This window comes from Diospyros lotus, chromosome 12 (assembly GCF_014633365.1).
Source record: "Diospyros lotus cultivar Yz01 chromosome 12, ASM1463336v1, whole genome shotgun sequence".
In the NCBI taxonomy this organism is placed as follows: Eukaryota; Viridiplantae; Streptophyta; class Magnoliopsida; order Ericales; family Ebenaceae; genus Diospyros; species Diospyros lotus.
Window position 1 is genome coordinate 9,739,119 of NC_068349.1, and position 14,984 is coordinate 9,754,102.

The window sequence follows — 14,984 nt, forward strand, 5'->3', positions numbered from 1 at the left end:
TTAGCAGCTCTAACTGAATTTGAATGTTATTATGTTGGTTGTGTCTGTCATGTGGGTTTCACTTTCCCTTCCAGCTCATACAGAAAGTGTATGATGAGCGAATGGCCAAAAAAAAAAAAAAAAAGGGAAAGAATGAAAGAGAGAAAGAAAGCAATGGCTGTCTAGTTGCTTTTTGCTCTAAGTTGTGTATAGGGTGAGTTAACTTTAATAATATTTTCATATAAAAATTGGACTATGATGATACCACATTTTATTCTTTCATTTTTCTGTTATGTGGTGTATATGATGTGAAATGAGTAGTTGAGGTTTGAAAGTGTAGAAATTGGATCAGAAAGATGTAGGAAGAACTGAAAATTCTATTACTCTCGATGATATGAACACCATATTACATTCCCTATTAATAGGGAAGAAGAATACAATATAGGAAAGATACACACAAAAAGAAAGATATGCTGTACACTATACAAAGAAATCAAAGATATAAAAACAGGAATAGGAAATATCTAAATCAAAACTTCTTTCTAAATTTTGGAGATAGAATCTATCTTAATTTAGGAAGATTAGGCCAAGATATTATCATCCAATTTCCTCGTAATCTCGAGAATCAATCAACACTCTCCCTAAGTTGGTGAATGAATATCTATCATTTCCAGCTTGGCTACAAACTCCTCAAACCTCGTGAAAGGAAGACCTTTTGTTAATCAATTAGCTAGCTATTTTTTTGAAGTAACAAAAGGTATGCAAATTTCTCCAACTTCTAATTTTTCTTTAATGAAATGGCGATCAATCTCAACATGCTTTGTGTGATTGTGTTGCACTGGATTATGTGCAATGCTGATAAATGATTGATTGTCACAAAACAACTTTATTGGATCATGACTAGGGATTTGTAGATCATCCAGCACAATTTGCAGCCACAATAATTCACATAAACCAAGAGCTATTGCCCAAAACTTAGCTTCTACACTAGATCGAGCTACTACATTTTGTTTTTTATTTCTTCAAGACACCAAGTTACCTCCTAAGTTAGTAGATCTCTTATACACAAGTGAACCTTCATAATTAGCATTTGTGTACCCTGTAACTTCCAATTCTTTTCTTGATTTGAACAAAAGACCTTTCCCTGGTGTTGCTTTTAGATAACACAAGATTCTTCTCACTGTTTTGATATGTTCTTCAGTTGGATTATGCATAAATTGACTTACCAAATTGATAGCAAATGCAATGTTAGGCCTGGTGTGGGATAAGTAGATTAATTGGCCGACCAACCTTTGATAACTCCCTCTATCTACCACTGGACCGTCGGGTTTTCCTAGCTTAAGATTGAGTTCTAAGGGAGTATCTGCTGTCCTGCCACCTAACAGCCTGTTTCTTCCAATAAGTCCATGGTATATTTTCTTTGGGATAGAAAGATACCATCCTTTGAGTAGGTAACTTGTATTCCCAAGAAATACTTAAGCTTGCCAAGGTCCTTGATGTTAAAAACACGGGCCAAAATCTCCTTGAGTAATGTTGTTAGACTACCTTGCTGTTGTTGTCCATCAACATCAATTCCAGTGATAATATCATCTACACACATGAGTAATGTTGTTAGACTACCTTGCTTTGAACGCTTAATAACCAGGGTGTGATCTCCCTTACTTTGCCAATACCATATTTCCTTCATTGCCTTTGAAAACTTGTCAAACCAGGCCCTTGGAGATTGCTTCCATAAAGGGCATTTTTCAATCTGCAAACTATACATGATACACCACTAGTGAAACTAGGAGGTGGCTCCATAAAGACTTCCTTTTCTAGATCACCATGTATGAAGGCATTTTTTACATCCAATTGCATCAATTCCCAATCATAACAGCTAGCTTAGGATAAGAGTATTCTAACATTAGTCATTTTTGTCACAGGTGCAAATGTTCCCAAATTCAATACTATAAGTTTGTGTATATTCCTTAGCTACCAACCAGTCTTTGTACCTTTCTAACATATCATCTGCATTGTACTTCACATTAAACACCAATCTGCAACCTACAGGTTGAATTCCCTTTGGTCCAGGGACCATTTCCCAAGTCTGATTTTTCTCCAAGGCTCTCATTTCCTCTTGCATTGCCTGTACCCAATTTTGATTCTATAATGCTTTTTCTACCGACTTAGGAATGGCTATGGAATCAAGGGAAGATAGAAAACTCTTGTGTTTAGATGAAAGACAATGATAGGAAATGAAATGAGCTATAGGATGTTGCGTATAGCTCTTAACTCCTTTTCTAATAGTAATGGGCAAGTCTAAATCACTATGCATAGGATCAGAATAAACAGGAGGCTGAGATAGTTCCAAACCTAACCTTGGGACAAATGTTTGTCCTTGCTTGGCACATGAAATAGGCTGAACAACCTTCCTTTTGTACACATAAGGTGAACCCTTGAATCTAGCACGAGATGTCACTGGTAGGTCTGGTATAGGAGAACCAAGAGATGTTAATAACTCTCCCAATTCTCTTGATTTTGTGGACTCTGGTATAGGAGAACCAGGAGATGTAAATACTCTCCCAATTCTCCTAATTCTGTGGACTCTAAGTGTAGGAGATCCAGGAGATGTTAATAATTCTCTCAATTCTCTTGATTCTGTGGACTTTGGTATAGGAGAGATAGGTAGGGTAAACGAAGCAGGATTTGGTGGAGATTGTGGCTGAGGTTCAGGGTATGGTAGAAAATCCAAAGAGTCCTCCAAATTAGGCACATCATGGTCACCGCCTACCTACACTTTCCCCCTGTGGACCAAAGATAGAAGGCTTAAAAAAAGACTGAGTTTTCACAAAAGTCACATCTTTGGACGCATGAAATTTGCGAGTGGAAGGATGATAGCACTTATTAGCCCTTTTGAGTAGGAGAGCAGCCAATAAAGACAAATCTAAGGGCCCTAGGATCAAATTTATCCTTGTAATGTTTAAAAATATGAACAAAGGAAACACATTCAAATACTTTGAGAGGAAGAGAAGTATGAAGACTAAGTTTTGGAAAGTGAGAAGAGAGATACTGGAAATGACTGAGATGACTTAGCACTCTTGAAGGAACTTGATTGATCAAATATGTTGCAGTTTGCTTCACCCCAAAAGGATTTAGAAACATAATGCTGATGCAAGAGAGCTCTAGTTACATTTAGGAGATGTCTCATCTTTCTCTTAGCAACTCCATTATGCTGGGGAGTATCAACACAAGAGAATTCAAGAATAATCCCCTTTTATTGGGAAAACTATTCTACGTGATGATTAAAGTAATCTCTTGCATTATCAGTTTTGAACCTTTTAATACACACCCCAAATTGAGTGAGTACCATCCTATGAAATAAAGGTAGGGTGTCACTAATGGTTACTTTATCCTTTAGTAAATATACCCAAGTCATTCGGGTGCAGTCATTAACAAATGAGACAAACCATTTAGCCCCAGAACAATTGGGAACTTTAGAAGGCCCCCAAACATCAGAATGTACCAAGGAGAAAGGAAACAAAGAGAGTTTATTACTGATAGTATAAGGCACCCGATGATGTTTAGATAATTCACACACATCACAATGGAAATTATTAACATCTAAACATTGAAACATGTTGGGAAACATGGTCTTTAACAAATAAAAATGTGGATGTCCTAATCTAAGGTGCTTGAGCCAAACATCAATTTTGGTAGAGGTAGGTTTGGATGAACAAGCTAGGATAGGGTGATCTCTTGTAGATAGTACAACCCATTTTGTGCCTTAGTAACACCAATCATCTTCCCTGTGACCAAATCCTAAAACGCACAATCATGTGGATAAAAGATCACACGACAATTAAGAGCTTGATTAAGTCCATGAATTGAAAGTAGATTGGTAGAGGGGCTAGGCACAAAAAGCACATGCTAGATAGGAAGAGAAGGGTTCAAACACACATTTCCTTGCCAAACTATATGAATAGTATGGCCATTAGCTATTGTAATTTTTCTGGAGCTGGTTATTAGTTCATAAGTCTCAAATACTCTCAGGTTAGGGGTCATGTGATAAGTAGCTCCGGAATCCAAGATCCATAGCTCATTCCTAGCATTGTGTGAGGCAATAGAGAGTTTAGAATTAAAGCACATACCGGCTTGAGCCAGAGAGCGTGATTCCCCTTGAAAAGTCTTTAAGAAGGATTTTAACTTACTAATTTCCTCTGCATTCAATTCTCCCAAATCAAAAGAGATAGTAGAACCGACCTTCTCAGCTGGTTCCTCTGGTTCTTTAGTTGAGAGATATGCCTTTGTTTGATTCTTAGAATTCAGGTTCTTAAATCCTCCCATTTTGTTCAACACAACCTCTTTTTTGTGCAATTTAAAGCATGTTTCTCTCATATGTCTTGGCTTCTTACAGTAGGAACACCATAAGCCCTCCTTGTTTTTCTTAGAGGAAGAATGATCTCTTCCTTGCAGTGATTTTATCCACGAACCCTGCACCTTGTTAGACACCATAGCTAACCCTTCCTAGGAGGAAGACTGATCACTTCCTCCTATGCTCCTCACTGCGTACTATGAAATATACCTCATTTAAAGAGGGCATTTTTTCTCGGCTAAGGATTTGTGCTCTTACCTAATCAAACTCAAGATTAAGCCCAGGCAAGAATTCTACTATTCTCTCTCTTTCTAGCATAGAGGTTAGAATAATAGCATCTTCACTACACACCATCTTAATGTCCTGATAATGGTTTAATTCAAGCCAAAAATCATTCATCCGATTGTAGTAATCAGTCACAGACAAGGACCCTTGTTTTGTGCTACTGATTTTTGTCTTTATTTCATAGAAAATTGATGCATCTTGCACCTTAGAGTAAGTCTGCTTAACTATCTCCCAGATGTCCTTAGCCTTAGATAAAAGCATATAGTTCTTGCTTACCTCGAGTAGCATCGAACTCCAAAGCGATGACATCAGCATCAAGTCTTCTACATCCCAAGCAACGAACGCATGATCTGAGGCTTTAGGTGCTAGACCAGTGAGGTGAGCAATCTTTCCCCGACCCTTTAGAAATATTCTCACCAGCTGAGACCACTGAAGGTAGTTCCCGCCATCTAAGCAGTATGAATGGTGCATTCCTGGCAGCTCACCAGTAGGAGCACCTCCGGTTGATTGCACAATTGGCATTGCTTCTCTCATTAAGATGAGAGAAGCCATTCCAGAGATTTCAGACATTATGTGGAATGGCAACAAGAATAGAGAATGGGAAATAAAAAACAGAGAGTAATCGTGGCAATAAAGGCTCACAACTAATGATTTGAGAGAATATGCTCTAAAACCATGTAGAAATTGGATCAGAAAGATGTAGGAAGAACTGAAAATTCTATTACTCTCGATGATGTGAACACTATATTACATTCCCTATTAATAGGGAAGAAGAATACAATACAGGAAAGATACACACAAAAAGAAAGATATGTTGTACACTCTATAAAGAAATCAAAGATAGAAAACCAAGAATAGGAAATAGCTAAATCAAAACTTCTTTCTAAATTTTGGAGATAGAATCTGTCTTAATTTAGGAAGATTAGGCCAAGAGATCATCATCCAATTTCCTCATAATCTCGAGAATCAATCAACAATAGGATATAGAGCTTTTTGTTTGTTTGTTTGGAAGAATCTATTCTTTCTTGCATTTTTTGTTGTGGTTGAAGCCTTGAAACTACATGCTCTCTTTAGTCTATCCTCCTTTGAGCTTGGATTTGGATACCATGAACCTATTGGTTTCCTATCCTTTCTTCTTCGATATATTGAATTATTCATAAAAAAGATGAAAGATTCATTGTTTTCTTGCCTTATCAATTTCAAATTAGCATGGGTTACTGGTTTAGGATACCAATAGGTCTCTAGGGGCTACTAACTGCAAGCTAGGTATTTCTCCGTTCTCGAGAAGTTAGAGGTCCTTCTAATTTGATCCTTAACATGGATAAATAAGTAGGGGGAGAGGGGATCACCTTCCTCGAGAACTCTAGAACTTTGGGAGGAACCTTTAGTCACACTGTTGATTAAAATGGAGAATTAGATAGAACTGATGTACACTTAATCTAGGATCTTGGGTTGCACTTAAACCTATTCTATCTGTGACATGTAGTAAAATGCTCTGGAGATTATCGTTCAAATGAGGATTCAAACATTCATTAGCCATAAAAGTTGCTTCTATAATTTGCCTACCAAGTACAAAAGCATTCTAAGAATTCGAAGATAAATTTTTTAATGACCATTTTTGGCTTAGAGGATAGAACTTCCACCAAAATTTTGTGCACTCCCTATGAGTATAATTTGCCTGAAATCCTTACGATCTCCAGCCCTGACCCTTAAAGGAATAGATGCCATGAAAGAGACATCCAATCTTTTCAAAGTGTTGTGAATGTGAATTCCTCAATAGTAGCAAAAAGCTCTCTACCCACCTCATTTCTTAGAGTAGCAAAAACGACTCTTCCTTTGTACATGGATCATAGGCTTTTTTATTTTTTATTTTACACCTTATTTATCAACAGAAAACAATAAAAGATAACAGTGTGTGGAGTCTATTAATGATTTCTCAAGGATTTTTGTTGATATTATACTGTAGTTTTTGGTGGTTTTATTGGGCATCATTAATTCTCTGGATTTGAATTTTGTTTGAAATTAAATTGCATTTAACTTCTGTATACTGTTAGGTTCTTCTTGGACTTGGATATAGCAGCTCCTAAGATAACTATTCCTGCTGACTTCCGTCCAGACAACATCCATTCGACTAAACTTTTGCTAGACTTGGGAAACTTAATCATTCGTAGTCAGGTTGCTTCGGGAACCTTATCTATATTATTTAGCTAGAAGCTTTTGAAGCCAATCTTTATTTAAAAACCTATCTAACATGTGCAGGATGACAGTGAAAGGGGTTTGCCTGATGAGATGAATCTGTATTTGCAATTTGATCTAATTTTGAGTGATGTATCTGCTTTTTTGGTGGATGGTGACTACAGTTGGTGGCAAATCTCTCAGAAGTTTTCTGGGGATTCTGCTCAGTTAAATGTTGTTAGTTTCTTGCCTGTTCTTGATAAATGTGGTGTAGTCCTAAAGCTTCAACAGGTAACACACTCTTGCTTTCTTCTTGATGCCTGTCATATATACATTTTCTTGCTTTCTCTTGATGCCTCAAAGCTATTGGCTTGATATTGTGAAATTATAACATCTTTATTCAGATTTGGTCAGAAGACCCCTCCTATCCTTCAACAAGACTTGCTGTGCACCTTCCATCACTAGGATTTCATTTCTCTCCTGCTCGCTATCATCGATTGATGGAGATTGCAAAGATCTTTCAGCAGGATGATAATGAGAATGCAGATACTGTTCGCCCTTGGGATCAAGCTGATTTTGAAGGATGGTTGTATCTTCTTAGTTGGAAGGTTCCCCTTTTTTCCTAGACCTTTGATGTCAGTGATTATTGTTTTATGATTGTATCTAATCTTTCTTCTCCCTTCACTTAATTGCTGTAGGGTATGGGAAATAGGGAAGCTGTATGGCAGCATAGATACTTATGCCTAGTTGGGCCTTTCCTTTATGTACTAGAGAGTCCCAGCTCTAAATCTTACAAGCAATATCTCAGGTTTGTCATATTTGTATTCTTCTTCTTCTTTTTTTTCATGTGTTGTATAAGGACTGCTAGAATTTAAGTGAATTATTCAGTTTAAAATGTCTAGGATACATAGGAATATGATTTTCTATTGTTCATAATTTTTTCAAGTCATCATCGTCATAGTTTAGAACTAAAACAAGTAGATCTTTTTGTGGAAGCATCTAACAGTTTGTTGTTGCTATTTTGTATCTGCAATTTATGTTTTTGATTATTGATGTTTAGTGTAGGTGGTACTCTTATTTCCGATAGTTAAGCTGTCTATATAAGGAGCGCACGGTTCCTTTTTATATTGAAACTCTCATTTTGCTGATTCTCTGAATAAGAGTTTTGCTCGAGGTATTGTTTTCTCTCTACTTCGTGTTATGTCCTTGACCTAATCCTAGGGTTTCTACATGGTATCGGAACCATCTGCTCTTCTCTAATGGCCTCAAATCAATCCTCCTCTCCTTCTCCTTGATTCTCGTCTTCTTTGTCGTCTGCTTCTTAAGCGGATTTCTCCGCAGTAGCTAAAGCTTTAGCTTCATTTTGATAAAGCTTGATTCCAGTAACTATATTTTCTGTAAGACTCAAATTCTTACTACAATTCGAGCATTTGATCTAGTCTTGTTTCTTAACAAAGCCACTCCTCTTACAAAAAGTCTGCTCGATCCAAATGGTGTAGATGCAGTTATCAATCCAGAATACTTGAATTGGATTCGATCTGATCAGCTCTTGTTGGGATGGCTATTCTCGACAATTAGAGAAGAAGTTCTAGCATAGGTGTTTCACTATGAATCATTTGCCTAGATATGGCTTACTTTAGAAAATAATTATGCTAGCCAAACCATAGCCAAGTCATTTCAATTGAAGTAGAAATTAAGATCAATTAAGAAGGATGATCTCTCGATAAATGATTATATTCTGAAAATTTAGACAATCGATCATTCTTTAGCTGCTATAGGCGAGCCATTAACCGATAAAGTTTTACTGCTTGCAATCTTGAATGGATTAGATCATGATTACGAGACTGTTGTGAGCTTAATCTATTTATGGGAGCAAGTGATCTCTTGTTTTAAATTATCACTTGTAATCTATCTGAATTCAAAACCATGTTGAGAGTAAAAATAAGAGTATAAAAATATATAAAAGTTAATCTCCATGAGCTTAAGTTTTAGAGAAGTAGGTGGTTAACCATTCAATCATGTATTAGAGTAGGTAAAGATTCTGTCAAACCTCACCACCAAGCCTATCTTTAAATAGTTTCATGTGTTAGGCCTAGTTATGCGCTTGGTTACATGTGATGGGGTGTGTTGAGAGAGTAAAAATTAATAATATAAAATATACAATTACATACGATTTAAGCTTTTAAATTAGTTGGTGCCTGGTGGTTAACAATTCAACACATTGTCACGACCCAAGGATAATTAGAAGGGCAATAATGTAATAAGTTCTCATCAATCGATTTTCTGTGAGGGTGAAGTAGTCCGACAATATAAGCTGCAATTGTTGTGGACTTAGGTGACTCAGGCAGGAAAGTTTAAAAGAAGTATGTGATTGAGGCAGTGGGGCTTGAGGCGACTTCTTGAAGTAGTGGGTGAGGTGGCACTCATTAGCCGTAAGCCACATAAGCCAATTATAGGTTGCCAATTGCTCTGAGGAGATTGATTACCCAACAGATCTAGGCAACCTTGGTGAATTGATTATTCCAAAGATTGGTGGATTCGACGGAATTTGAAATTCCAGCAAGTGACCCTCGACTGCTAATTTCAAAGGATGTACAGAGCTCCTGTTTATTGGCCTACGGCTTGTCTAGCTCGTGAGATTTCTTCCATGACAAACAGTGCACGCATGAGACCATAGGAGCCTCAATTGTAACACAAGATTTCAGCCATGATGGGCAGTGCACATATGAGACCAATGGAGTCTCAATTGCAGCTGAAGGATGCTGCATTTTCAGTTGGAAACAAAAGGAATCATGAGCAGTTTAGCCAGAAAAATTAGGCATGGGGAAAGTTGGATAATGAGCCCAGCCGAGTTGATAAGGAAACAAGTAGTGGGATACATGGAGCGTGCAAGGAATTTGGCCGTATGTTGCATGAGCAGTTGCAGGAGTTCGTGATGATACTGATTAAGAAGTATCACTATAGCTTTCCTGCTGAATTTTTCGATGATTATTGCAGAACTCTTAACAAAGAGGACTTCCTTAAAATGGAGTAGTCGAAAAAGGAATACCCTGATTTAGGCAGCATAATTAACAAGGAAGGTGGCTGTAATGACAATGCTGGTAGCAACAACAACAATTATGGGGGTTTGGTCCAGAGTGTGTGGGCAAAAGGAGAATTAAAGGAAAACACTGATTCCTTTGGAAAAGAAGTTCTCAATGGTGATGTTTTTAGGGTTCTGCAACAAGATCAGTCCAACTTTAAGGAAGAAGGAGAAGAGGAAGAAGAGAAGGTGGAAGAAGAGAGTGAGGAAGAGGAATTGGAGGATGACACTCAGTTAGTTGGCAGCCTCTCAAGCACTCTTACTAGTGCTGTGACAGTTGATGCTATTGATCTCTAGAAGCAGCAAAAGAAGGAGCCAGAAAAGCTTCTTCACCAAGTACTTGAGGAGAAGGAACAAGGGATGGCACCGGGCACACAAGATAAGACAACGGTAACATTGTAGTCAGAAGAGTTGGAGGTAATGCACAGATTTTTATCTGCAGAGAAGTTTGAAATTCTTCCCATGATTGAAAAGAATAGAGTGGTAGGACTGACTGCTCATATGAAACCATTTTTAATGGTAATAATGAAGAGGGGGATGGTTGAAGACAATGTTGCAGCAAGTCATAATGTTGTTACTGTTGAGAGTAAAGAAAAGAGGAAAAAACCTAGAAGGATAAAGAAGGAGAAAAGCATTAAATTGATAGAGAAAGTTGGGATTGGATGAATAAGAACGGCTCAACGTAATAAGTTTCTTGGGGGCAAGAAACCTTTCAAGGAGAGGGGATTGTCACGACCCAAGGGTAATTAGAAGGGCAATAATGTAATTAGTTACCTTAGTCTGTTAGGAGCTATTTCTGTTATTCTGTTACAACATATGGGGTTGTTATTCTAGATGTTTCTTTCAGTTGTATAGCCTATAAATAGTCTCAAGTATGTAGAGAAGAGTATGCTTGAATTGAGAAACAAAAATCTTAATTCTCTCTCTACAATTTCCTCTCCAATCTCCCTCTCGTTTCTCTCTTGTTTCTCTTTCCCCCTCCCCCTCTTCTCTCAATATCTCTCCCTCAATTCTATATGTTATCTTCCCCATTTCTGTCCAAATTCCCCTCAAACATTTTGTTTTTCATCCTAAGTCTCTCGGATCCTTCTGAATTCCAATCTAATCCTAGCTAAATCCTAGGTTCATGACACATTCCATGTGGAAGAAACAATTTGGGAGGAACCCTAGACCATTCACATACTTTATGAAAAGGAAATCATGTTGCTCAATTATTGAATTAATTAGATAAATCATGTTTTGCAATTGGATATGGTACTTGTTATTAGAATGAAACTCAGATACGGTCTCTTGTGGAAAAATATGGCTTACTTTCTCATTGAATTGGAAGATACATATATACACATAGGATGTCTACCTAACTATGGAAACAAATCTCCGAATTGAGTAATCTTTTATTTACAGTAACATAGATATGATCATATCTTAATTACAGCTTTTAAATCTATAGAATATTGACCAATCACACAAATAATCAAAGTTTTGATTCACGACACTCCCTCTCAAGCTGGTGAATAGACATTGTCCATTCCCAGCTTGACTATAAGCTTCTGAAAGACCTAACTATTGAGTCTCTTAGTTATAATATCAGCTAGCTGTGATTCACTTGGTATATAAGGAGTGAAAATAAGACTACTGTTCAATTTCTTTTTAATAAAATGTCGTTACACCTCAATGTGTTTTGTTTAGCCATGCTGTACAGGATTGTGTGCAATGTTGATGGCTGACTTATTGTCACAATAGAGCTTCATAGGACCATCCCACTTAAGTCGTAGATCTTCTAGAATAATCTTCTGCCATAACAATTCACATATCCTCTGTGCCATTGTTTGGAAATTTTGCACTTGATCTTGCCACGAAAGATTGCTTCTTGCTTCTCCAAGTAACCAAGATTCCACCCAAGAAAGTACAATATCCCTTGTTAGATCTTCTATCAATAACTGAGCTTGCATAATCTGCATTAGTGTAGGCCTTTAGAGTGAGTTTGCCCCCCTTGTTTTAACAGAATTCCCTTTCTTAGAGTATTCTTGAGGTAAAGTAAGATTTTGTAAACTGCTTGCAGGTGAAGTTTCTTGGTTTCATGCATGAATTGACTTACTATACTAATGACATAGGCTATATTCGGCCGTGTGTGAGATAGGTAAATTGGCTTGTTGACCAACCTCTGATATTCCTCTTTGTCTGTGTCTCTATCTCCCTTAGCTTTACCAAGTTTGTGATTAGGGTCAATTGGAATGTTGGACGCTTTGCAAGCCATTTTCCTTGTGTCTTGCAAAAGATCAATAACATACTTGTGTTGGGATATAAATATACTCTGTCTGGACCGTACCAGTTCAATAGTTAGGAAATAGTTCAAATTCCCTAATTCCTTGATGTCAAACTCTTCAGCCAAACGTCTGTCTCTCCTTTTCATCATTTCTTATCACTATAATGTCATCAACATAAACAATAAGAGTTAGTGACAAAACCTGAACCTGAGTGTTTGATGAATATAGTGTTGTCCCCTTGGCTTGATTCGTAACTCATGGCCTACATTACTTTGAAAAATCTCTCGAACCACCCTTTAGGTGACTGTTTTAGGCCATATAGGGCCTTCTTGAGTCTACAAACCTTAGTCCCAGATCTGTTTTTGTTGAACCTTAGGGGGTATGTCCATATAAATTTCCTCCTTAAGGTCTCCATGCAAGAAAACATTCTTCACATCAAACTGTAGTAAAGGCCAATCAAAGTTAGCTGCTAGGGATAAGAGAATTCTCACCGTGTTCATTTTGGCTACCGTGGCAAAGGTTTCTTGGTAGTCTATTCCATATATTTGGGTGTAACCTTTAGTTACCAACCTAGTTTTGTATCTTTCAAGTGTCCCATCTACTTTATACTTGATTGTGAAGAGCCATTTGCACTCGACAGGTTTCTTTCCTTTTGGTAAATCCACAATCTCCTATATATTATTCTTCTCTAGAGCTTACATTTCAACATTCATGGCATTCCTCCAATTTTCTTAGTTTAAAGCCTCTAATAAAATGGTAGGAATGGATGTTGTGTGTATGTTTGTAAGAAAACTTCTATGAGATGGAGAGCATTTTTTAAAGGATACAAATGGAGAGAGTGGATATAAGGGATATTTCGTGCATTCTCTAATTCATTTCCTTAGTGCTATAGGAAGGTCAATATTAGCCATGGAATCAAAATTAGAAGTTGAGTCAATAGATGTTACCTCATTTCCAGACATTGGAACTGATGATAGGTGTAGCCTTGGTTCGGGTTTTGAATTATTTCTGTAAATTTGGAGAAACGTTTGTCAGTGGTGGTCTCTGCCCTGTAATTTGGAGAATAGGTTGGAGGGAGGATTTAGGCTTATGAGCTTGTGTGGTAGAGTCAAGTGTAGGTGGGGTAGAGTTAAATGCAGGTTCAGGCAGTAGGTGAGGAGGAAGAGGTTCAAATGTAGGTTGTTCAAGCAGAGGTTTAGGATCTGGAGCTGGTAGAAAGTAGGAAGGAACATCTCATCCTTATCTTCCACATTTGAGGTTTCCCTCTGAAGAGAAGGGAGAGTAAAATAGGGTTCAATCTCCACAAAGGTAACATCCGCAGAAATAATTTTTTTTTAGTCGGAGGATGATAGCATTTGTACCCCTTTTTGTGTAGAAGAGTAGCGCACAAGAACACACTTAAGAGCTTTTAGGATCCAACTTCCCCCGATGGGGGCTATGAACATGAACAAATGAAACACACTCAAATACTTAAGGACTAAGCTAATTTGTGGTGGGAAGAGCAGGATAGAAGTGGGATAAAACAACCATTGGAGTTTGAAAATGTGACACTTGGAAGGGTAATCAATTTATGACATGAGTGGCTGTGAGGACAGCTTCTCTCCGAAATTGTTTAGGCACATTTTTGTGAAACAACAATGCCCTAGTAGTATCTAGGAGATGGCTGTTCTTTCGTTCTGCAATCCCATTCTGTTGAGGGGTAGAAACACATGAGGATTCATGAATAACTCCCCTAATCTCCTAATTGGGGTAATCATCTATTTACAGTAATATAAACATAATCACAGTCTAATTACAGCCTTAATTTCCCTACAGAATATTGACTAATTATATCCTCTATCCTGCCTTGATTCCCAACAGTTTCTTTTAGGTCAAATGTGATCCAAGTAAGTGTTTGTAAGCTGAAAGTAAGTTTAATGGATCTTAGATATGTCTCTATGATTATCAGGGGGGGTGGAGACGGGGATAGGTGGGGCGGCTGCTTACTATGTAGTTTCATAAGTACCCAAGAGACTAGTTCTAAATATAAGTCTGGGAACTATTGTGGAGATGGGTTCTGTCCCTCTCTGTCACTGCTTTCATCTCCTGGCTGAAGGTAGTCCACGTGTATCTGCAGGAAATTCTCACTTAAAAAGCATGCATACAGCTGAACTTATTTATGTTAGAGGAATGTCCACCTGGCATGCAGGACATTTGTTGGGCCAGTCTGTCCGTATAATATTTTCCTATCCAAAGATCAATTCAGCTTCTTGGACTTGCTTAAGGCATTCCAAAACTTCCATGATGTTTTACATGTTTAAATATCCCAATTGGATTTCCACCTGTAAAGATTTTATGCTCATGCTGTCCTTTTTATTGATGAAAGCTGCTGTTATGATTTTGTAGCCTCCGAGGAAAACAGCTATATCAGATTCCTGCTGAAATTTTTGGCAATGTAGGCTATGTATTAGCCGTGTCGGATCCCTCACGATCCAACAATAAGGTTGTAGTTACTTAAATTTGATGGCAAAATTCAGTGTTTAGAGTCTTTAGTTTGTTTCTTGATTGGAGTGTGTTCTTGACTTATCTTTGTAGACCGTTATTCTGTCATTTGTATGTAGGTCATGGAAGATGTAAATTCCCTGATATTGCGATGTGCTTCTGATGATTCAAGGAGAACTTGGCAGAACCGCCTGCAGGGGGCAATTTACCGTGCATCAGTATGTCATGTATTCACTTTCTGTAATGGTGCTGATTATTGTCATAAATTGTATTCCTAGTCTATCTTATAATAATTGTGAATAGCTAATTAAATATGGTTGAGTTAGTAGACCCACCTTGTGGTATTAAGGCTTGTGATGATAAT

At 37.6% G+C, this 14,984-nt stretch overlaps 1 protein-coding gene across 3 annotated transcripts in view; it reads left to right on the plus strand.

The window, feature by feature from the left end:
• LOC127814276 (uncharacterized) overlaps nucleotides 1–14,984 on the plus strand; it is a 174,586-nt gene that overhangs the window by 40,991 nt on the left and 118,611 nt on the right. For all 3 annotated transcript variants that reach the window (XM_052355686.1, XM_052355687.1, XM_052355688.1), the window contains 6 exons: nucleotides 6,670–6,790; nucleotides 6,875–7,081; nucleotides 7,195–7,398; nucleotides 7,489–7,598; nucleotides 14,525–14,621; nucleotides 14,740–14,838. In XM_052355686.1, the coding sequence (XP_052211646.1) occupies nucleotides 6,670–6,790; nucleotides 6,875–7,081; nucleotides 7,195–7,398; nucleotides 7,489–7,598; nucleotides 14,525–14,621; nucleotides 14,740–14,838 (838 nt within the window). The remainder of the gene's footprint in view (nucleotides 1–6,669; nucleotides 6,791–6,874; nucleotides 7,082–7,194; nucleotides 7,399–7,488; nucleotides 7,599–14,524; nucleotides 14,622–14,739; nucleotides 14,839–14,984) is intronic.